The sequence below is a fragment of the Aricia agestis genome, chromosome 9 (assembly GCF_905147365.1).
Source record: "Aricia agestis chromosome 9, ilAriAges1.1, whole genome shotgun sequence".
In the NCBI taxonomy this organism is placed as follows: domain Eukaryota; kingdom Metazoa; phylum Arthropoda; class Insecta; order Lepidoptera; family Lycaenidae; genus Aricia; species Aricia agestis.
The window spans coordinates 16,328,121-16,351,372 of record NC_056414.1 but is presented as its reverse complement, the minus strand read 5'-3'; the positions used below and the strand labels follow the sequence as shown (position 1 = coordinate 16,351,372).

At 36.1% G+C, this 23,252-nt stretch overlaps 4 protein-coding genes and 1 long non-coding RNA gene across 15 annotated transcripts in view; 3 read left to right on the top strand and 2 right to left on the bottom strand.

The window, feature by feature from the left end:
- LOC121730179 (kinesin-like protein Klp10A) overlaps positions 1 to 4,414 on the bottom strand; it is a 56,847-nt gene extending 52,433 nt beyond the window's left edge. Inside the window, exon 1 of the mRNA XM_042119106.1 lies at positions 4,135 to 4,414. Coding sequence (XP_041975040.1) covers positions 4,135 to 4,195 — 61 coding nt within the window. The 5' untranslated portion in view covers positions 4,196 to 4,414. The remainder of the gene's footprint in view (positions 1 to 4,134) is intronic.
- LOC121730188 overlaps positions 1 to 14,838 on the top strand; it is a 22,353-nt gene extending 7,515 nt beyond the window's left edge. The window contains exons 2-4 of the long non-coding RNA XR_006036076.1: positions 3,955 to 3,961; positions 12,957 to 12,960; positions 14,764 to 14,838. This is a non-coding gene — a long non-coding RNA (uncharacterized LOC121730188). The remainder of the gene's footprint in view (positions 1 to 3,954; positions 3,962 to 12,956; positions 12,961 to 14,763) is intronic.
- LOC121730183 (bifunctional arginine demethylase and lysyl-hydroxylase PSR) lies at positions 6,132 to 8,472 on the top strand. The gene is made up of 3 exons (XM_042119121.1): positions 6,132 to 6,274; positions 6,702 to 7,405; positions 7,654 to 8,472. Exons 1-3 carry the CDS (start codon positions 6,202 to 6,204, stop codon positions 8,038 to 8,040), a joined length of 1,164 nt encoding a protein of 387 aa, XP_041975055.1. The 5' UTR covers positions 6,132 to 6,201; the 3' UTR covers positions 8,041 to 8,472.
- Positions 8,717 to 9,580, top strand: LOC121730187 (cytochrome c oxidase subunit 5A, mitochondrial). The gene is made up of 2 exons (XM_042119129.1): positions 8,717 to 8,941; positions 9,222 to 9,580. Exons 1-2 carry the CDS (start codon positions 8,805 to 8,807, stop codon positions 9,541 to 9,543), a joined length of 459 nt encoding a protein of 152 aa, XP_041975063.1. The 5' UTR covers positions 8,717 to 8,804; the 3' UTR covers positions 9,544 to 9,580.
- The window catches only part of LOC121730180 (DNA-binding protein Ewg), a 21,413-nt gene continuing 9,250 nt past the window's right edge, over positions 11,090 to 23,252 (bottom strand). For 5 of the 11 annotated variants that reach the window (XM_042119110.1, XM_042119109.1, XM_042119113.1 and 2 more), the window contains 3 exons: positions 22,044 to 22,172; positions 20,131 to 20,263; positions 17,778 to 19,616 (listed from right to left, as the gene is read on the bottom strand). In XM_042119110.1, coding sequence (XP_041975044.1) covers positions 19,132 to 19,616; positions 20,131 to 20,263; positions 22,044 to 22,172 — 747 coding nt within the window. In that variant the 3' untranslated portion in view covers positions 17,778 to 19,131. Of the gene's footprint in view, positions 12,423 to 12,596; positions 13,768 to 14,433; positions 14,569 to 17,777; positions 19,617 to 20,130; positions 20,264 to 22,043; positions 22,173 to 23,252 lie in introns of those variants that run through there. The other 6 variants (XM_042119116.1, XM_042119117.1, XM_042119119.1 and 3 more) reach the window with 3 other exon arrangements.

The following is a 23,252-nucleotide window of genomic DNA, read 5'->3' as shown; positions in this document are numbered from 1 at the left end:
AAGAAATTAAAGTTCATTGTCAGTATTTACCATGTCTTTGTCTTTGATTTACCCATAGCATAACACGATTGGTCAACTTTTATAACACAGAATAATCAATCAAATAGACCTGTGTAAAAAAAAAGGATTCCTATTTTTCCAACAGAGGAGAGTGATTTAAGCTTCCAAATTTGTACATGGCTTGGTTCAAGCATACACTTTAATTTGCCCATAGCTTATATGAAATGTATTTATGGTTTTTAAATTACGCGACAAAACTATTTTGTCGCTTACGCCCTTTCCATTTTTTGCTGTTCCATTGCTTGTTTTCTGTGAAAGGCCGGGCCGGGCTTTCATAGAAAACTAGCAATCTAAAACATATCCAAAACGGTTTTTTACTTTAACGCGGCGTCACCTTAACATATAAGTAATAAAAAATATATTTGTACGTTAATCGTACCAGTTTAAAAATCTCCAATTTTCTTAATAAAATCTGTGAATAAAAAAATAATTTATTTAAAATGTGAACTAAGCCTTATGCTTTCCGCCTGTTGTGACTTGTCCGTTCCATTATATGTGACCATACGAAAAGTCACAAGTCGGAAGTCACGTAATATTACTTTCTTTTACTTTTAAAGTGTTTGTAAATAACCGATAATAGTTATCACAATTTCATTTTTTATACTAAATACTAAGCTAATTTTGCAACGTGTCAACAGTAGAAACAGTTGGAGAAAGTATAATAATGCTTACAAAATATGGTCACTTATCTGAACAAATAAACCGTTCCTGAAGAACCATCCAACCTGCGTCCGCGTCTTGTAGCAGATTTTTAACTACTAAATTCAAATTGAAGTTTCTCGATGTACAATGAAATATAGTGCTATCATTTAGTGCCGAAAATATTTTTGTAGTATGTTTATAAAACTAAAAAAAACGGTCACTAAACCGAACATTCCGGTCGGGTTGCTTTTTCATGATTATAATTTTAATTAATTTGTAGTTAAATTATGTTAGATTTTTCAATAACAAGACATTCAATTGATACATTAAGTATTTAGGAATCTAACATATGTTTTTTAAGTAACTTACTTTAAGAAAAAAAATAGTTATTAAAGATTTTGTTACAACTTCTGGGAAGGGGACAGGTGAATTTAATAGGTTTCGGTACTTAAAAACCCTTATAAATCTCATACTAAATAAAATTTTATACAAACGTGAATGTATTTTAATAAAAGAAAACTTGTTTATGCCCCTACATTAAAATTACAAAATGTTAGTATGTAATTTTTTACAAATAATCTGTAGCGAAGTCAAGGGACAAGGTAAAAACCAGGGGTACACATTTTTTTGAAAATGCCCATATACGACAGCTGAAATGTATCACGTGGGCTCCGGCCTGACCGAGCATAACACCTCGCTCGGTCGGAAGATCTTCCTTTGTGGCGGCCACGCATATCCCACATTATGAATATTATCACCTCTTCTATTGTTATTTGGTTATTAGATTGTAAAATATCTAAGAAACTTTTTGGTCCGTAGATAGTAACATAATATCTTGAATAAGTAACAAATTTTAAATTAAGATTTGCTGTACTATTCTGAAAGTAACAAAGTGGAAAAAACGTCGCACCATAATGGATAGAAGCTACGAATTCGTCGTCAACTGTCGGCGCCCCGCGCCGTATATGGTCGCGGCCCGCAAGGCCGAGCACCGGCCTCATCACGCCCAAACATAATATTGAGATACGAAAAAATTATATCCTTAATATTTTTTTAAGTATAGAAAAAATGTCTGTCTGTATATAATCATTCTTTAACTTTAACTTCAAGCTGCTTAACTTCAAAATGCTTTTGTATTCTATTGCTGTAAAATAATTGGCCAAGTGCAAGTCGTACTCGCGCACAAAGGGATCCGTACCATTATAGAGCAAAATTAGGCCAAATTTTGTGTTATTTGTATGGGAGGAGATGAAAAATTCAAGTACCTACCTATTGCTGTTATTGATACGTGGGAGAGCCATGCTTCGGCACGAATGGGCCGGCTCGACCGGATAAATACCACGTTCTCACAGAAAACCGGCGTGAAACAGCGCTTGCGCTGTGTTTCGCCGAGTGAGTGAGTTTACCGGAGGCCCAATCCCCTACCCTATTCCCTTTCCTACCCTCCCCTATTCCCTTCCCTTCCCATCCCTACCCTCCCCTATAACCCCTTAAATGGCCGGCAACGCACATGCAGCTCTTCTGATGCTGCGAGTGTCCATGGGCGACGGAAGTTGCTTTCCATCAGGTGACCCGTTTGCTCGTTTTCCCCTTATTTCATAAAAAAAAATATATATATAGAGCAAAAAAGGCCAAAAAAATCATGTTTGTTGTATGGGAGCCCCCCTTAAATATTAATTTTATTATTTTGTTTTTAGTGTTTGTTGTTATAGCGGCAACATATATTATATATGTTGCAGCCGACTGGTTTACGTTAGGTTAGGTTAGAACTGTGACTGTGCTGCGGCAGCAGCCGGCGACCGTCGCAAAACATGCCCCAGAATTTTTTAATTTTTACTTATTGCATTAAACTTTTGGTCACCCTTTAAACTTAATCCGAGAATAATCTTTCAATAAAATACAAAAAGTTTTCCTATTCTCCCAAATTACATATTAAGCTAATGGTCGCCCTAGTTAATTTGCCATTAAACCAGTTGGCTAAGCGTCGCTGGTCTAGCTGTAGTGTTGAACGTTGTAGTCAACAAGTCAGCTAAATGATGTATAGCCGTGTGATTGAATGGCGTTGTTCAGTCAAAGGGCTAGCTGTTTGATTGAACGCCTATTTAAACCAGTCGGCTGCGACATATACACAGTCTGTGAAAAATTTCAACTCTAGCTATTACCGTTCTTGAGTTACAGGACTGGAGACATACAAACAGACAACGAAGTCTTAGTAATAGGGCCCCAACAAAAAGAAACTGAGCATTATTTATTTATTTAAAAACAAAAAACAGTTTTAGATCTACTACAGTGTAGAACTACTACTTTTGTCAAAACATTTAAGTTCATGTAAAAACAATAATAATTCTTATATAAATCATTATTTATTTTAATTCTTACTATGCATGACACTGTTTCAGGGACCACCTAAATCTATGATTTTAATCCTTTGATTGTGGATTCATAGAAATCTATTGTTATCGCTTGGGAGTTGAAGCAATATTAACCTATCAACTCCCAAGCAGTCAAATTGGACCATGATAACAATAGAATAACTATAGATTTCCAAGAATCCGCGATCAAGGGAAATACAGAGAAAATGGTAGTATTTTTGTTGGTTTGTTTGATTTGAATTGGCTTGGTTGATTTAGATCCTTGTTTCCAGAACATACCTGAGCTATTTTTCATCATAATCATTAATATTTTCCAGTTTTAAACACCAACTGACTTACTAATAAAGTTACACTATAAATAAGCTATACCAATATGTATTTTTCTTTCAAGCAACTTTTCAAATGTTTGACAAAGACCAAATTTTGTATAGTACCTATATTTGTACTAATATTTTTTGTAAGTTAAAGTAATAAAGTAGCCATGAGGCAACTACATTTATATTAGATATGTTTAACATCTTAATCTCCGTTCTAGATTAATACTGTATTGTAGGTTTAAATAATTTTATTTCAAAAGTTTATTACTAGGCACTTAGAATGTATTTGCATACTGCTGGCGGCTTGATATGCAATAAGCTGTGAGGTTGTTGTTTATCTAATGCAAGTCATATTAGAATTTAGGTGGGTGTGATGTTAAGTACTTACTAACTGAAGTCAAGTTTATGACTTAAATATTTGATTAAATACTTGCAAGTAAAAAACAAGTAAAAAAAAATAAAAATTAGTCAACTAAAAATCATACATATGAGCGAAATTGAATAACATAAATTGATGACTAATGAAACTAATAGGATAGCCAGAAAAAACTGTACTTCTTCAGCATCGAAGTAAAAGTAAAACTGTTTCGCGTTAAGTTGTTACGTGTGGTAGTTGGGCTGTGAATCACCGAAACCCGCAGAAATAAACTAGATGTGCTCTCACCAAAAGATTTTCATCCGAATAATTAATTGTATAATTCGGTGCACATATAAATACGAAGAAAAGTGATGACAGTACTCACCATCTGTTCTTTTGATGTTGATGTTAATTCCAGACTGGATCTTCACGGAACCGTCATCCATTTTTGCACAGATTTAAACACCACATACACTAATTAACATTATTTCGCAAGCAATAACGGTTTAAAGTCTAACACATTAGGAAATTGCACATGAAAACCGGTGAAAATTACAAATATAAATTTCTACACCTACAGACTGACAGTTATATCGAGCTAGCTCCACACTTCAGACTGGAACGTTTCAAATTTGTTTCGGTATTAAAGTCAAGACATGAACTTTTTATACAAACAAAGTTTAACAAAAGCAAAAATAATAAAAAGTAGTTATTATTGCGTTATAAAAAACCTTGTTATATTTAAAATAAATAAATCAGTACTATAAGATTTCAATTTATAAAGTTTCTGTAATACGGACACTCAAGCTACTAATCCGACATTTTCTTTTTGCATGTCGCCATAGTCAAAAAATATTTTAAATAACGGTTTTATATTTCAGTAAATTTAATAATTACAGTTCGACAAGGCTTTTTATACTAATTTTATGAACGTGGCGAGAAAAGGAACTAACGCTTCTATCATACAAAAACATAATTTTTGACAGTTCTCCTTTACCAACAGCGCCCATCGACACATTCATTTAAAGCCTTGTCAGCTGTAACTCAAAGAAAAAGAAACTGTAACTGTTTATTGCATAAAGCATAAAGACGTTAATATACCTAGCGGAATAGAGAAACAAAGGCCTGAGGTGGGCCTGAGCAAGAGAGAGTAACACTGCGTGGTAAAAACAGAGTGTGTGATACATGACAGGCAGTCTTTTTTGACGTCCAGTCAGCATGTGCGGCGTGCCGCACGTTTACAATTTAATTTCATAGAATTTATGTTCAATCATGCTTGTGTAAGTGTAAGTAATACACATATTTTTCACACAGATGAAAACCAATTTTGGTTTTGTTCGACAGCTCGAGATTGTTGCTCTATTCCGCTAGGCATATTATCTTAAAAATGGTTTACTGAAAAGAATTTTTTTTAAACTTCTTTTGACATTGGCTATCGCTAGGTTTCAATGAATAAGGAAATAGGAAACCATTAGGAAACAGAGTCAATGCTAGGTTTAGAGATCTTCGCGGCCACAGATTGCGTCTATCGTATGAAGCTTTGTGCTATGAGATGATACCATTGGACGATACGCGCAGATCGTAAAATGGTATCGTTCTAAGCACGAGTCACTACGCAGCTCGCAGGGGCGGCCCGTGCATTAGATTCATTAGGTAATTATTATAGTACATCTTGATATTTTGACATGGCTGTATGGATATAAAGCTAAAGTCTTACATAAAATTTAATAGGAAATAAAAATATGATTGTCATATATCTATTGTCTATCATATGTGTCATATTTCTGCTGTCATCTTATTGTCACCTGGGGCACGGCAGTGCCTCCCCAGCCAAGCTTTTAAGCAAAGGCACTGCCACGGTAGGTACCATACTTTTCTCGAACCGGTTCGCGGCTATTTCACATTCCAATTGTCATTCAGAGTTTTGCTGATACGAGAGAGTGTCGTTGTGTTTTTATATTATTTTTCTAAACTTGTGTTATTTTGGTTTTTATTGTGTAATGTTGGTAGAATATTAACCATTAAATATTCGATGTCGTGCACAAGTGTGGGCAAGTGATACAACTTCAAGAAACGTGCCATTTTATGTTCCCTCCAAAACTCCATCGAAAGTTTTGGTAAAGGCTACCACTTTACTAAAACAACTGACTTGACTCGTTGACTTTACTGACAACTTTTTTAGACTTTTACTAGACTTTCGACTTGACGATCATCTGGAAAAAAGACTTTAAATTTTGTAAACTTTTCACGCAAAAATTTTTTTCCCCCATATTTTACTTGACACTGGCAATGGTTAAAAAGCCGAGCGCCATATTATGAAAAAAATAATTGTCATTCAGCATTGTCAAATGTCAATATGTACCTACTTGTCAGTTGTCAAACTCGGTATTTGCAAGTGGTTCTTCTAATTCTAATAAAAACCTTAAACCGGGGCTAAATTTAATATCTTAAAATGGAAAAGGGTAATCAATGGTCCCACAAAGCTAAAAAACGCATAAAGGAAGTAAAAAGAAAAGCCCGACCTGGTAAGATAAACTATAAACTTGCATAAAAAACCAATCAAATGTACACAACTTGTCCACGGCGAGTCTGCTAATTAAAAAGTTTTTAATGTTTTTTGGGATAAAACTGTTTGCCTACTTACTTTGAAACCAACTTACACACGTAACGTAGGACATGCGTCCTTAATAATTAAGTTGTGATTGTATACTTGCTGTAAAATGTGTCCAAAGATAGTGATAGTTCTAGAACTTACCATCACCTGTAGCCTCGACCTGAAACTGCTTTGCTGAAAATGAGAATCTAATTGGTATAATTTTATACCTATTTTATGTTACCATTGAACCTAGTGCACACTTTAAGCATATTGTATAGTTTTTATTTTTAGTTCCAGTATGTTTTGTATGATGTATTGTAATTAGGAAGATATTTCAATATTTTAATTGTTTTCAGAACTAGCTCATAAACAACAATGGATAGCTTTAAACTATGCTAATAATTTTGAAGAGTTTTTAAAATGTAAAGATAATGTTGATAGAATTGATTGTAATGAAGTTTCACCTGAAGAATTTATTGAAAAGTATGAGAAAATATATAAGCCTGTAGTCATAACCAATGTTCAAACGAACTGGCGGGCGAATTACAAGTGGACGCAGGAGAGACTTGCCAAAAAGTATCGCAACCAAAAATTTAAGTGCGGAGAAGATAATGAGGGTTATAGTGTTAAGATGAAAATGAAGTATTATGTAGAGTATATGAGGACAACGACTGATGACAGTCCACTTTATATTTTTGATAGTAGTTTTGGTGAGCATCCAAGAAGGAATAAGCTTCTAGAAGATTACGAAGTACCCAAATATTTCAGGGATGATTTGTTTAAGTACTGCGGAGAGGAGAGAAGACCTCCATATAGGTGGTTTGTCATGGGACCTCAGAGGTCCGGGACAGGAATACACATAGACCCATTGGGAACGAGTGCCTGGAATGCCTTAGTGTTTGGTCACAAGAGATGGTGTTTGTTTCCTACACAGACACCGAGGGAGTTGATCAAGGTGACAGGAGCTATGGGTGGAAAACAGAGGGATGAAGCTATCACATGGTTCAAGCTAATATATCCTAAAACACAGCTGGACACATGGCCTCAGGAGTATAAACCAGTAAGTATATAAGGTTTTGTTTTTTTCTTTATTGTTTATAAGAGTTAGGGCCTGTTTCACCACTTTCTGATAAAGTGGCAAATATTCACAAAAAATTCACAACTCTTTTGACAGATTCTCTATACTTCATCTGTCAAGTTAAGTGGTGGATAGCCTATTCGGCACTTAACAGGAAGTGGTGAAACAGGCCCTTAAATATAGAAATTCAATTTAGCACTTAAAGTTTAATAATGTAAATAAAATTTCAGGTAGAAATACTTCAGAAGCCCGGAGAGACTGTGTTTGTGCCTGGAGGATGGTGGCATGTTGTGTTAAACCTCGATGACACTGTTGCAGTCACACAGAACTTCTGCAGTCGCACAAACTTCCCTGTGGTCTTCCACAAAACTGTCCGCGGGAGACCCAAACTCTCTAAGAAATGGGTGAGAGTGTTAGAGATGAAAGATCCGGAGCTGTATAAAATTGCCAGCAGTATTGACCTGAACCAAAGCACTGGTGTTGCCTCTGATAGCTCTTCCAACAGCAACTCTTCCAGCAGCGAGAGTGATAGCAGCTCTTCGGGCAGCTCTAGCGAAGAGGACAGCGGCCAGGAGAGCATCACAGCTCACAAGAAGAAAAGAAAGAGAAAACTTTAATATAAGTAGCTAGTATTATAGAGAAATGCATTTTTGACATTGATAAATAAAGATCACCCATTTTGTATTACTAGACGTAACTGATTTATTTACAGTTTTGTTGTTTTCGATTTCATTTATTTTTTCGTTAAAGGACCAATCACCAATATAATATGTCACTAAATTAATTCTTACAAAATATGTGTTTCATTAATCTTGCAATCCAATGTTTGCGTCTGTTATAATAATATGTGTATTTCTTAATGATTTCGTAAAAAAAATTTGGAGCCAATCTCGTAAATGTGCCTTCCTCACTAAAATCTGTGGTGCATTCGTACTATTTTCCTTTTTGGCCTCTGGTGGCTGGCCTCCTTATTGTTTTTATAATCAAAAAATGTATACTGCTACTGAATAATAGATGGCGCTGCTCATATAGACATTTCAAACTGCTTACTTTTATTCATAATTTTCTGACGGTTTCAAATCCGACAACAGCGTAATTTGCACAAAACTGGAACTGTACATTTTATTTAGCAGATTGAAAAATGTGAATTAAACAAAGATATTTTACTGCACTAAAGCACAGAATATAATATATTAGGACTAAGGATTATTCCTTAGTCCTAATATATATTCTGTGCTTTTGGATTGAAAAAAAAAACAAACGTCAAAGTCACAGATTCTCAAAGTTCTATAGTCTGTGGCACGTTGCAGCCATTGCGGTTTTCATTTGTCAATCAATACGGTACTCGAAATTTTTAATTGTGCAGTGAACAAAAATCAAAATGCTGAGGTCCGCATCTGGCGCTTTTATCAATGTACTTAAAAAGTCGGTACTCCCCACATCCAGGGTCTGTGCCATCGTGCCCACCAGGTTCTCTCACGATGGTCCTGTTGAATCCGACGAGGAATTCGATAACAGGTTAGTCTCTCATTATGTAACTTGATTTATCGTAAAAATCCCTTTGATAGGCTGTATTTTAAAGCAATTATGCCTAGGATACTAAAAGCAGACTTATAATTATCAACAATTAATTAAATTGTAAAAACATAAATCATGGTACACCTTAATATGCTTGCCTGATGACCCTCGTTATCTGAGAGATGACATTAGTGATTACAAAAACAACCATTTTTCCTATCTGCTTCAATAAACGATACTCTGTAACGACTTATCTATATCTGAAATAAATTGTTTTTAGGTATGAAGCCTACTTCAACAGGAAAGACATTGACGGATGGGAAATCCGCAAAGGCATGAATGACTTGTGCGGTATGGATTTGATTCCCGACCCAAAGATCATCAAGGCTGCGCTACACGCCTGCAGGAGAGTTAATGACTTCGCTCTCGCCGTGAGGTTCCTCGAGGCTTGCAAGGAGAAGTGCGCAGGCAAAGTTAACGAGATTTACCCCTACATCCTCCAAGAAATCAAGCCCACGCTCACCGAGTTGGGCATCAACACTCCAGAGGAACTTGGATATGACAAACCTGAATTAGCACTGGAGAAAGTATACTTCATGTAAAGATGTGGGTGATATATTAAATTGTAGAATATTTGTATTATAGTATTTTATTTATAATTTGAGAATTACCTTTCAGCCGAAGTAACTGTTTCTGTGTATTTTACTGTTTGCTTACAATGAGCATAAAATCATCAGTTGACAATGTTGTTTTATTTATTAAAATACTTTAAACTTCTCTAATAGTTCCATTGCTGACAGTGCCAGCTGCTAAATTTGTTATAAAAAGTCACAAAATTGCATCAGTAATGAAAATTTAAATGTACTCAGGGTAACAGGTATAAAGTCATACCCAGATGATAGATAAGCATAGCTGGGCACCGCTAATCAAATAGTTAATCGTTATTCCATTAAAAAAATGGTAGCTTCGTTAAACATTAAAGCGTTACATTTTGGACGAATTAACGCAAATTAACGTTAATCGTTAATATGTGTAATATGGCCTTGTTGTTACTTATATCATTGCATTACTGTACTTACAAAACCTGTTGGTTTAAGGTTTTGGAAGTTAACAGGTTAGGAACAAAACAAAATACTTCTACAATTATTGTATTCTACCCAACTAAATTATACTGCACTTAGTACTAATATATATTCTGTGACTGCACTCTTCTTTATCAACATGCAAATAATTTATAATAATAATGAACAAATCACTTCTCTATAAGCACCAACGGTGAGTAATGAAATGATAAAACGAAAAAAATCTCTCCTCACTCGCATGTATCTAGCCTGAAAATGTATCTAGTATTGTTTTTGTTTCGCTGCTGCCGTGCCGCGGCGCCGCGCTGATCGCCCGCCCGGCACTTGTCGTTTCATACTAACTGTCTGAACCTGTTTTCGCGCCGCACCGCGGTACCGTGCGGTAAATAGTAGGCATTGGATTAACGATTAAAGGACTTCTGCATATTAACGGAAGTTAACGACTCCGTTAATATTTTTAAAAGTTAATCCGTTAATCAAAATGTTAACTTAACGGATTAACGCGTTAGTGCCCAGCTATGTACAAAAGAGCCAACCAAACCAAAGAGCTACAAAAATGTACATTCCCAGATTCTAAAGAATAAATAAGTGTGATAAACTATCGATGATCATATTCATTCTGTTAATCAGGTCAGATGGTCAGAAAAAACTCAACTCAATATTTTGTTGGTAAAGACTACGTTAAGGGACAAAAATCTTTGATTTATGATTCTTAACCAATGATGGCACAAAAGTTGTGAAGAAAGAAGTGGATTGTCTGGTGAGATGACCTCTATTCAGTTCCATCAGTCTGCAGTTTGATCTAATGTTCTATGTTAAAAACTTCTCATTCTAATAATACAAAGTGTGCCTCAAGCAAGTTTTGTTAGACCCTTGTGAATTTAGTGCACCTTTATGTGGTATACATACATATTAAATATTATGGATTTTGTCATTGTACAGTGCTTGAAGGAGGCCAACTCTGTTATAAAGCTTCTCTCCTAGGGATGCAAAACATCCCATTAGCGCTTTTCAGCCGCCCGCGCCGTATACAGTTAATAGAACTCGGTTAAAATGAATACAAATATTTTGTACGTAAATACTTTAATGATTGCAATATTCACACATTCATACGTATTATTTACAATCGTAAATCATGTACTTAATAACATAGTTGTGCTTGTTACCTCACTATGTATAAATAAACTTAATTTTCCAATAATTTAAATAAAACTTTTCAAATAAATTAAATAAATACATATTGCTAAAAGAAAACAAATCTCTACTTCGTTAATTGTCTTTCATTGAACAAGTAAAGTACTTTACAATTAAATTATTTCATTTGTACTTTGCTATGAACTCTACCTTATGCTATCCTCGTCCTAATTTAACGCTAATACAGGGTTAATAATAAAGAAATGCCGGCGCTCGGGAGCCAGTCGAGTGTAGTGCTCGACAATCGAATCCACTATCGTTCAAAACTACATCCGTCAGAAACTACACTCGAGGGCCCCGCAGCGCCGAGGTATTGCTAAGCGAAATCTCGTATATTAAACACCGATAGAATTAAGGGGAGACTCCGGGAGTCCCGACGCTAGTGGGTATGAAATACGCCAATTATATTAATAATTCATCTAGGTATAGTACAATTTTAATATAAAACGTTCTTAGTATCGGTAGACTAGATTCTTTGCTAATGACTGGAGATAAGACTAGAAAAATAAGTACCGTCGTACGCCAACAAATAATAAGAAATAAATTATCAACAGTCTCCTTAACAGTAAGTTCTTAAAACTAAAAGAAGGAATGTAAATTAAAAAGTATAACGCAACAAATCACATGTAAAATAAATGTTAATGGCATCTTTAAAATATTGCACCGACTTAGACTGACTTAGAAAATGAAAATAAAATGCGCCGCATGACACGCCGATTACTATAATATAATAGAAGAGTAAGAAAACACGGACAATGTTACGACTCGTCACATACAATTATGCTAGGCGTGACTCGTATTTTACATATTATACACTTTAACACTTACTACCCTTTCGCGCTAAGTTGGCCGCTGTCAACTGTGAACTGTCACGCGTTTATCGTTCTCTCACTCACTCGTTTCTGTGAGTGAGTGAGAGAACGCGTGACAGTTGACAGCGGCCAACTTAGCGCGAACGGGTAGTACCTCCTAATAAGAATATTTACACAACGAAATGCCACAATATAATCTTCGTTAATCAGACAAATAGAACATCGAGTAGCAAATCAAATGCGTAAATATTTTTATTAGTAGGTATCGAGTAAATATAAACAATGCCTAAAACTCAAACTCTTAAAACACACTCATCCAAATTGCCAAGGGACGACAATTCCACTTTGAATTTACTTTTTTTTATAAAACGTGGCAATGTTTACACTTACCTACTATTTGAGGGGTTAGTGCGAGTTTTATTCGATCATACGCATCGAGCACGTAAACGCGAATTTATATGGGATCAAAGCAGCGCCATCTACTGGCTAACGTGGATACTGCTTTGATCCCATATAAATTCGCGTTTACGCGCTCGATGCGTATGATCGAATAAAACTCGCACTAACCCCTCTGGTATCACCTAGTTTATGAAAATGTAAGCAGTAACACTTTAGTCGTTTAACATTAGATATTATTTATATTGTACATAATATTGACTAGAAATACACTTGACGTCTTACGTTTCACGTTACAATAATAATTAGCCTAGTTATGAGAGTAATAAAATTTACATCTAAGCCTAAATATTTGTATATGGCGGTACTTCAATTAAAAAACTCCCGACCAAAGTGTTACTGTACATGTAAAAATCTCACTCATAAACAATAATTTCTCTAATCAACTTTTAATTTTTGACGACTACCCGCATAATAGTAATTAAATATAATACTATCTCTATAGTAAAGCTTCAAATGAAAGATAATGAGAGTGGTTAAATGGTTATCACAATTTTCCTTACAATAATTAATACTATAGTGTAAATGATTTCCTACCATAGTCGCCAAAGCTTAAAAGCTCACGAAATCCATTCAGCTGCGCACACAATATTGTATACCAAACTTAAAATCTTGAATCGCATTCTTTCTAGGTATACGATCACTTTCTTGACGCAATAAAATAGTCTACATTAAAATGGTCATGACACTTTCAGAGACATAAGTACTAATTGCTTGTCAACATATTTTCTTTTATACATTGTCATCCATAGGTATGTTATTCGAGATGCAATTCTCAATTTGTACATGCCGTAGCCTGGTCACCGCACACATAGAAATCTATCACTCGTCTCTTTCACAAATAAGCTATCGTTTCCGCAGATATTTCACGTATAGCTCAATAGTCTATGTATTTAGTGACCACAGTATCTCTACCATGAGTTAAAAGCTATAGTATTTATCGATACTCGATACTGACTACGTAAATATTTAGCATGGCGATTTTAGTTCCGTAAGTGACTGCTAGAGGCGGTGTAAAATTTTCCATACTAAAATTTTACGTAGTCGGTATCGAGTATAGAGAAATACTATAGTTAAAAACTCATTGTAGAAGCGCAGGCTACAATCGAATGGGTCTCCAGTGCTAAGACTCGAGTCATACGCCGTTCCGGTAATGTGCAGTACCGGGGGGGTCGCGGGTTCACGTGTCCCGCCTCTCGCGGCGTTCATACCGGCGCGGCGACTCGACAAGCGTCATCAGCTAGGAGTCCGCTACAACCGCGTCGCGTTCGGATTTCACTTGCTGAAACATAGACATGTTAAATATTACTCAAACGTCTGTTATGCATATTTTAAAGTTATACTATAAAGCAGCCTTTTCTAAAGTGTGCGATAACGCCCCATTGTGGGCGCTGAAGGTCTAAAGGGGCGGTGTGGGACCCAAAAAGAAAATGGGGGCGTTGTGTAGAGGCTTGGGGGGTGATTTATTTCATCCGGATGCATTTTAAATCGTACAAAATAAGTTTGGGAACCACTGCTAAAAAGGGTCAATGCGATTCTTAATAAGACCAATCAGCGTTGGTCGCGCAAACGCGCGTCTTTTTAAAATCTCAGAAATAGTGTGTGCATTACGCTCTGGAGTTAAGGTTGAATTTGTTATGATCAATTTTGGTAAGTCGCTTCGATGCGCTTCGACTCTGCGCCAGTACCTATAAATTGACCCTTTGGGAGTACACCACCAACAAAATTATACTGTGTCATGTTTAATTATACGTTGAATGTGTGTTGTTATCAATCAAATATAATGGCATTGTTTTGGCCTTTACAATATTTTTCCATTACGCTAGTTCTCTTATGTATAAAACTAAGACATACAAACAAAACACGGTGACATTTTTCAACTGTGAAAAGCATGGCTCTAACACTTCAAAACAGGCTCCCAAGAATACACCTGTTTGTTGATACTGACCATGGCCTTGGTGAGTACAGTGGCGTCTTTGAGGCTGAGCACCTGGAGCACCTGCTGGCCGCCGTCCTGCAGCACCACCTGTGCCACACCGCCACCCATACCCAGCGCCTCCAGTCCTTCGCCGTTCTGTTCCACCTGGGAAACACAATTTTATGAGTACTCCAGACTCCTTTTTAATGTGCCGTCTCCTTTGGGAGCTTAGCGATCATTATAGCTATTTCTATTTTGTAGTACCAGAGTAAACAGAACGAGTAGGCCGACTCAGAAATGATCTCGTTTATACGTTTGACGTAGTATGTCATATCGGCCGATGCGCGCCGTACATGGTAGGTACTCGCGCATAACTCGCGTAGATTCGCCCGTTGGTTTGAAGTCAAGGTACTCCTTAGTACTGTCTACTCTGGTAGTACACTGATAAATCTATAAATAAAGTTAAGTATCAAATTTTGTGCAAAACAAGAAAAAATAAAGTCAAAACTTTTGTTGCTTAGTGGCTTCAAGTATAGTGATAGTAAACCTCAGATATAAAGTTTCCAATAACTAACAATGCCAACAGCCAAGTATATCGATTCTCGACAAGATTTGGGGACGAAAAAACGTAGCAAACAAATACTAATAATAATTAAAAAAAAAAAACTAAAAAAGCAATACTTACATGGTTAGTGTGCGAGCTCAAGTTACAACTTAACAAGTTACAAAAAATAAAACAAAACAACACACATTCAACGCTGTTTATTGACACAGCACACAAAATACACTTCATGCTATGAGACCATTTTATATTGTTGTTTATTACAGCACATTAAAGGTACACTATATATTGAGACTAGTAGTATAATGTATATTTTTTTATTAAGCATATCAAACTATGGGCATGCATTTTTAGTCTCATAGCAAATTTAGTGCCAAAACATAAAAATATGTTCTACTTGGAAACAAAAATATTTATACAACAACACAAAATTAAAAACAAGCACTTCTAGTTTAAGCCAAACAACAATCTTACTGTTAAACATAATATTTGGTTCAGCCACAGACATAGATCAAGATAGATACCGCATGTGTATGTACTTCGCGTGCCATATCACGCTCCCAAACGACGAGCAATGCTCTTGTCTTTCGAAAGTCTGTTCTTTAGTCGTACGTCAATCGGAATTTTAAAAATGCCTAAATGCCTAAAAGTGCCGTATTGAGCTGTAGAAATTCAAATAGAAACGTTGGCCTAGAAAATGGGCACTTTTCTTATCATCGGTACGTCACAATTTCTATAAAAAAGTAGCACGCTCGTTTTCATACAAATCTCTATTTGTGCGACATGCGGTATCTATCTTGATCTATGTCTTTGGGTACAAAACTATTCATAATAATACTAGTTATTCCTATTGCAAACAATTAATCATCATTTTACTAGAATTAAGTAACGAAAATTTATCATGAGCCTAGCTATCTATAACAAGTTCTTTGGTTTTTTTTTAAATGGACAATAAAATTTATAACTCAATTTGACTATTAAATCAATACCTAATCATACTATTATAGTATCACAATCAAGTTTAACTTGTTAACATAAATATAAATACTAGTCAGGCATAAGTATATAAATATATCTATACTAATATTATAATTCTGCAGAGTTTGTTTGTTTGTTTGAACATGCTAATCTCAGGAACTACTGGTCCGATTTGAAAAATTCTTTCAGTGTTAGATACCCCATTGATTGAGGAAGGCTATAGGCTATATTTTATCACGCTAAGATTAATAGGAGCGAAGAAATAGAGGAAAATGTGGAAAAAACGGGAAAATTATATGAAAGGGCTTATTTGAACGCGCTAATCTCAGGAACGACTAATCCGATTTGAAAAATTCTTTCAGTGTTAAATAGCCCATTTATCGAGGAAGGCTATAAGTTATATTTTATTTCGCTAGAACTAATAAGAGCGAAGAAATAGAGGAAAATGTGGAAAAAAGGGGGAAATTATATGAAAGGGCTTATTTGATCGCGCTAATCTCAGGAACTACTGATCCGATTTGAAAAATTCTTTCAGTGTTAGGTAGCCCATTTATTGAGAAAGGCAATAGGCTATATTTTATCACGCTCAGACTAAAAGCAGCGAAGAAATAGAGGAAAATGTGGGAAAAACGGGGGAAATTATATGAAATTTGATGAATTATATGAAATCTTAAGAACTACTGGAGCAATTTTTATGTTATTTGGCAAACATGAAGAATAGACCACGTGAAGGGACATATATTTTTTGCGGAACAATGTACGGTTGCGTGAAATTCCTAAATTACGCAAACGAAGCCGCGCGCAACATCTTTATGTAATAAAATCGTAGGAAATTCAATTCTGTACATTGAATATTTTTGTACAATAAATAATACTTGGGATGTGTCATGTGATATTATGCAAACGCGGACTAAGTCGCGGGCAACAGCTAGTTATTGTAAATATTTCTCTATAGTCCTTACTAATATTATAAATGCCAAAGTATATCTGTCCGTCTCGCTTTGACGCCAAAATTACTGAACCGTAAATTGTAATTAAATTTTGTTCACAGATGGTCTAGAGAAGCCTTTCCCAAGGTGGGCGATAACGCCCCCTAGTGGGTGCTGAAGGTCTGAGGGGACTTGTGGGACCCAGAAAAAAATGGGGGTGGCTTGGGGGGTGGTTTATTTCATCAGGATGCATTCTAAATTGAAACAATGGGGGCGCTAAAATATAATTTGTTCTTAAAGTGGGCGGTAGACAAAATAATGTTTAAGTAAGTTAAAGGTTTTACCGAGCTTTGAAACTTTACAACTGGTTGAATAGTTTAAAAAATAAAAATACTTAAAGAATTTAAAATTAACACATAAAAATATAATAAAACAAAGCAACAAGCACTTAAATTGGGGTCTATATAGTTATTATAGCCCTATTACATATCAATAACTTAACAACAGAGTAAGATGGAGCTTAGTAATCTATAAGACGCAATGGTCATTGGTCAGTTCTAATAAAAAGTATCCACTTAACTCCAAATAAAAAGTATATTAAAAAGTATAATAAAAGTATTCACTTAACTCCAAAGAAAAAGTATGCTTTTCTTGCTCCATCTTACCTCGTCACTCACGAGCAAAATAATAAATGTAACAAAAAACTACATAAAAAACACTACCATAATATGGGTTAATAAAATCAGCCATAACACTAGGAACATAAAAATTTGAAGCATATTTGTGAATTGTGTATATATTTGACAAGAATATATTGACTATTAATAAAACAAAAGCCAAACACACACAACTGCAGCTTACACTACTGCACTGCACAGTAGGGTTACCATACGTAAAGTTATTATGGCAAGTTTTATTAACAGACTTCAAACAAAAAGGAGGTTCGGTCGTATACATTTTCACATCAGGAGACCAAATTACAACTTACAAAATATTGTAATGGGAATCACAACAGTTTAAGGTCCACACGCACGTTTTAAAATGTAAGATAAAACAAATTTACACGTAGACATTTTATATAAGAACTATTCGGTTTTTTATAAATTTCTTTACTCAATTTAAAACTTATGGTAACTCTTGTTATCATGTCATAGTCTCCATCAACTGCATTATCGACTATCGTGTATGTGAGATATCAAACTATACATACATGACAATTCCACTTACTTTTCCTCTAATTATTTTACTTATGGCAACCCCAGCGGTAGGGCATCGAGACCGGGTTTACCCGAAACTAGAAAACCCGGGTCTTGGGGATCGCGAAAAAACCCGGGTTTCAAAAATGGATACCCAGGTTTTTCGAGCTTTTCGTTTTTTTTATTACTACTAGGAGCAAGACCTTTAAGGTATTTAGACAAACTAATAAACAAATTCTTTATCTATACAGATAACATATAATATTATAAGTATAGATTTAATTATTTAAAATTAAACCAACTTTAATACTTCAAAGTACACATTAGGCGTTGTACACGTTGTGTTAAGCATTAAAAACTAATTGTAACAAAAATATTTCTTAATATTTTAAAACGACGAAATCCCACCAAAGTCCAAAACTATTTAATGTAAAAAAGCCAAGTATCTCCAAGAAATCTTTCCATCATAATATAAAAGGAAAGATATTTGTTATGACAACACTCGGAGCCTTATGTCAAAATTAATATTAACAATAACCAATCAAAATTTAGCGATTATGGTTATTGTTAAATATGGCGTGATTTAACCCATTGCTAAAATATGACAGTTGAATTGATATTTTGTTATAGTTTGGTGCAACCCACTCTTACTGTTGGTACGAAAATCAAAATCCCTAGCTTTGATGACATTAAAAATATAGAAGAGGTTAAATAATCGCTTCAAAATTAATATTAACGATAACCAATAAAAATTTAGCGGTTATGGTTATCGTTAAATATGGCGTGATTTAACCCATTGCTAAAATATGACAGTTGAATTGATATTTTGTTATAGTTAAAGTTGGTGCAACCCACTCTTACTGTTGGTCCGAAAATCAAAATCCCTAGCTTTGATGACATTCAAAATATAGAAGAGGTTAAATAGTCGCTTCGTTAAAAATATGATACGGCCGTGCCCGTTTACTCGAGACCTGGCTGAGCACTGTCTTGTCCCAGACTATGCTATTTAAAAATAATTTTATTAGATAGGTGCTGGCAATCGCAGAAAATCGTACGTTAAGTATTATCGTATATATCGAAAAACCCGGGTACCCGGGTTTTTCGATGAATTAACAATTCGATAATGCTTTATATATTTTCTATTTCTGTTTCTATTTTGAACTGTACAAAAACCCGACAAAGTTCGAAAAACCCGGGTACGCGGTTTTCCTTTAACATAAACCCGAAAACCCGGGTTTTGAAAATTGGGTTTGGGTTTCGATGTCCTACCCAGCGGACGTATATCATCACAAACAGTTTTGGCGTGTGGCAACCCTATGCCATGTTTCGATGCCCTACCCAGCGGACGTATATCATCACAAACCGTTTTAACAACCCTATAGTGTGGCAACCCTATGCGGTATCGTGCGGCAGGCGTGGGGCGGGGACGCACCTGCACTATGGGCGCGACGCACACGCCGTCCTGCTGCGTCATAGAGGCCACCATGGACTGGTAGACTGACGCCGACACAGGGACGGTGATCACGCCCGACACGGACACGGGGTAGCCTGAAACATTACGGTTGATTTATCAGTCATTGAGTTGAGTTTACTAGTCAATAAAGTTGATGAACATAGAGTATGTCAGCTGTTATTATTTATATTTCGATTCGAACACGAAAAGATTTCGATGATTTTGACGAGCGGGCTTGGCATCTCTTCCCAAAGATGTCACTTTACATGATGCAAGTGTTAGATCTTATTTTTGGCGTCGCGCAAAAAATTCTCCCAGCCCTGTACTTATTACTTGTAAGAAGACAACATAGTAGAAATACTTCTATCGTCGCAGTTTTAAGTAAAATGTTAAGTAGTATTGACATTACTACTCAAATCTATGATATCTCTAATATATAAAATTCTCGTATCACAGTGTGCACAAAACAGCTCAACCGATTTTAATGAATTTTTGTATGTACATTCGTTAGGCCTGAGAATAGGTTTTTATCTAATTTTTATACTGATACTATAATTTTTATGGCAAAACAATTTTTGCCAGGTCAGCTACTTTTTAAATGACTCTCACCGTGTCCATCCTCAGACGTGAGTATAATCTGTCCGTCGTGGTTGAGCGCGGCCTCGGCTACCGCGTTAAGGTCAACCGCCACCGCACCGTCACCCTCCAACGAAACTCCGCCTCCCTCACCGCCGCCGTGGATCTAAAGCACACGCACACGCATATCAGGTTATGTACCATCGAAGAAATTGATTCATAGGCAGTTGACGGAGCTACGTCATTTGTACGGATTATGTCAGTTCAATATCAGCATGAGCTGTCGGCTGAGTTTGACATTACCAAAGTACATAGGTCCGTCAACTGTCTATGAATCAATTTCTTCGCAGATGGCACCATCAAATTGATTCATAGGCAGACAGATTATTTAGTAGGGTTATGTTAAGGCCGGTTGACAGAGCAACATTGGATTAACCCGACCAAATTAAATAAAAGCCATCTTGCCTTTGAAAAAATTTCACTACTACATCCATTTATAAGGCCAACGAGACAAGATTTTATACGTGGGAGAGCCATGCTTCGGCACAAATGGGCCGGCTCGACCGGAGAAATACCACGTTCTCACAGAAAACCGGCGTGAAACAGCGCTTGCGCTGTGTTTCGCCGAGTGAGTGAGTTTACCGGAGGCCCAATCCCCTACCCCATTCCCTTCCCTACCCTCCCCTATTCCCTTCCCTACCTTCCCCTACCCTATTCCCTCTTAAAAGGCCGGCAACGCACTTGCAAACCTTCTGATGCTGCGAGTGTCCATGGGCGACGGAAGATGCTATCCTTCAGGTGACCCATTTGCTCGTTTGCCCCCTTATTTCATTAAAAAAATAATAAAAAAAAAGATCAATGGCAGACGTTCAAAACATTTTTATTGTAATTAAAATATTTGCGGACAGGTTGTCGTAAAAAACCTGACGCAAAAGCTGCCAAGTGAGAGACATAGATAATATAATAATATCGCATTATGAAAATGAAATGATTAATTCATTCCTGAGCGAATGATACATCCAAACTAATATTATAAAGGCGAAAGTTCACCTAACGCCCCACCGCTCGACTGACTTTGCTGAGGTATGGAGGTACTTCCGAGTCCCGGGAAAGGTCATAAAATACTTTTTATCCCCAAAAATTGTACGATTCCCGCGCGATAAGTGAATTTGGCGCAACGGAGTTGCGGGCGTCATCTAGTATTTAATATTTTATCTCGTCTTGTTGGCCACATTCTAAAGGTGCTCCTCACCGGGACCATTCGCGTGCACTATATATGTTCAAATTGTAATTTTCCATCTTTTTAGTAAAAGATGGCCCCGTGCGAGTTTCTTACGCCGGTTCTTCTCGCCGGGTTAGTTCCCGAACCGGTGGTAGGCACCTTAGTATCGACGTTCAGAAATATTTTTGTAAAAATATTACTCTGAATAAAAAATATTTTGATTTTTTTTTTTTGATTTGTAATGTAACATTACAGTAGGTCTACTACGAAATTGTTTTGAGACTCAAACAATCGGACGTAATTGCTGCGTCCTGCTCTAACAATCTCATTTCACGTTTGTTACAGTAGGACGCGGCATTCTCGTACGATAACCGTTTTGAGGCTCAAACAATCGTACTACGATTGTTTGAGCCTCAAAACGGTTTCGTGGTACAGCCTCAGAGTGGAGCATTACATCAGTGATGGAGGGGAGCCGAGCATTGTAATGCGCACCTTGTAATGATACATAATTGATAATATTTTGATATAACTTGTGAGTTGTAACCTATAATTTGACATTACAATGCTCGTCGGACAGGGAGGTATAGTATTGTAAAAGCTCAAAGTCGAATCTATAATGTAACATTACACGCAAATGCTCTCGGTGAGGGAGCACCGTAACGACAACTACCTTATACCTCTGAAACAACCGTACACGCTACATAGCATCAAAAGGAATGCTCACACTGACCACTTGCGCCGTGGTCCCGTCCGGTAGGGTAATGATGGGGCTGTTGGGGTCCACCTGGATGAGAGACACGGACCCGTCGGGGTTCGTTATCGTCTGCAGGACAGCTGGCGCGTATCCCGACATCTGGTAATAAATAAGTTGGCACAACGCCGTACATACACTGCCCTCATAAATATTAGAGTGTCTACATGCTGAATATAATAAAATATAATAGTTAAAAAAAAACTAACAAAAAAGTTTTTTCTATTTCAAAAGTTTAACCAAGACTGGGTTGCAACCCAGAGGCGTGGGTAAAGTTAAAGTTAAATATGGCGTCCAAACGCCCCATATTCTCATACGACATCTGTCAATTTTTCCAGTTATATTTAAGGTTAAAGTTAAAGTTAGTTGGTGCAACCCAGTCTAATTATTGTATTGTCATTGGCTCTTAATACGTATGCAATGTTTCGAATTGATTAGACTACTGGAGATAGGTAAAAATCGTGCTCAAAGATTCCGTTACACACAAACACCCTAAGCTAATAAAATTGTGTTAAAAAATAATTAGGGTTTCTCTTTAAAAAATAATACATATATATATATATATATAAAGTGCGACAAGGGTTTAAATGAACGTGGGCGGGCGTGCTGCAGGTACAGGAGGATTGTTAAAAATTACGTTTTTGTATGATGGCAGCGTTAGTTCCTTTTTTCGCCACGTTCATTCAAAGCCTTGTCGAGCACGAAACAGAGGAGGTTGGCAGAACGCTGTATATTTACTGCCTAGTTATAATAACAAGATGTGTTCGAAACGAAAAATGTTTGGGATTTCTGATTATAGAAATAAAAATTACACTAAAGAGATGAGACAATAGACTACTTGACCTATATTCAATTTCATGGAACAAATGCATATTTCTAGTAGAACTTGGCCTAGGAAACCGTATTTCACCCTTATCATCAAATAAAAGCTTATGATTGATAAATAAAGTCGATTTGAAAAAATATATTTTATGAAGATATGATTTGTACTGACGAAAACGCTTTTGCGGTACTTCCGATTTGGATGTGACGTCATCATACTCGTAATTTAATATCTTTTATTTATCACGCTCGTTATAGTTTATGTACAATATCTTTTCTTGAATAATTCAAATAAAACATCGGTTTTATATATTATCTCCATTTATTGTAGACGGGAAATGAAATGGCCAAAACTTTTCT

Coding starts and splice junctions, on each gene's coding strand:
- LOC121730187 (XM_042119129.1), top strand. CDS start 8,805: ATGCTGAGGTCCGCATCTGGCGCTTTTATCAATGTACTTAAAAAGTCG. Junction 8,942..9,221: donor GACGAGGAATTCGATAACAG/GTTAGTCTCTCA, acceptor AATTGTTTTTAG/GTATGAAGCCTACTTCAACA.
- LOC121730183 (XM_042119121.1), top strand. CDS start 6,202: ATGGAAAAGGGTAATCAATGGTCCCACAAAGCTAAAAAACGCATAAAG. Junction 6,275..6,701: donor AAAAAGAAAAGCCCGACCTG/GTAAGATAAACT, acceptor AATTGTTTTCAG/AACTAGCTCATAAACAACAA. Junction 7,406..7,653: donor GGCCTCAGGAGTATAAACCA/GTAAGTATATAA, acceptor ATAAAATTTCAG/GTAGAAATACTTCAGAAGCC.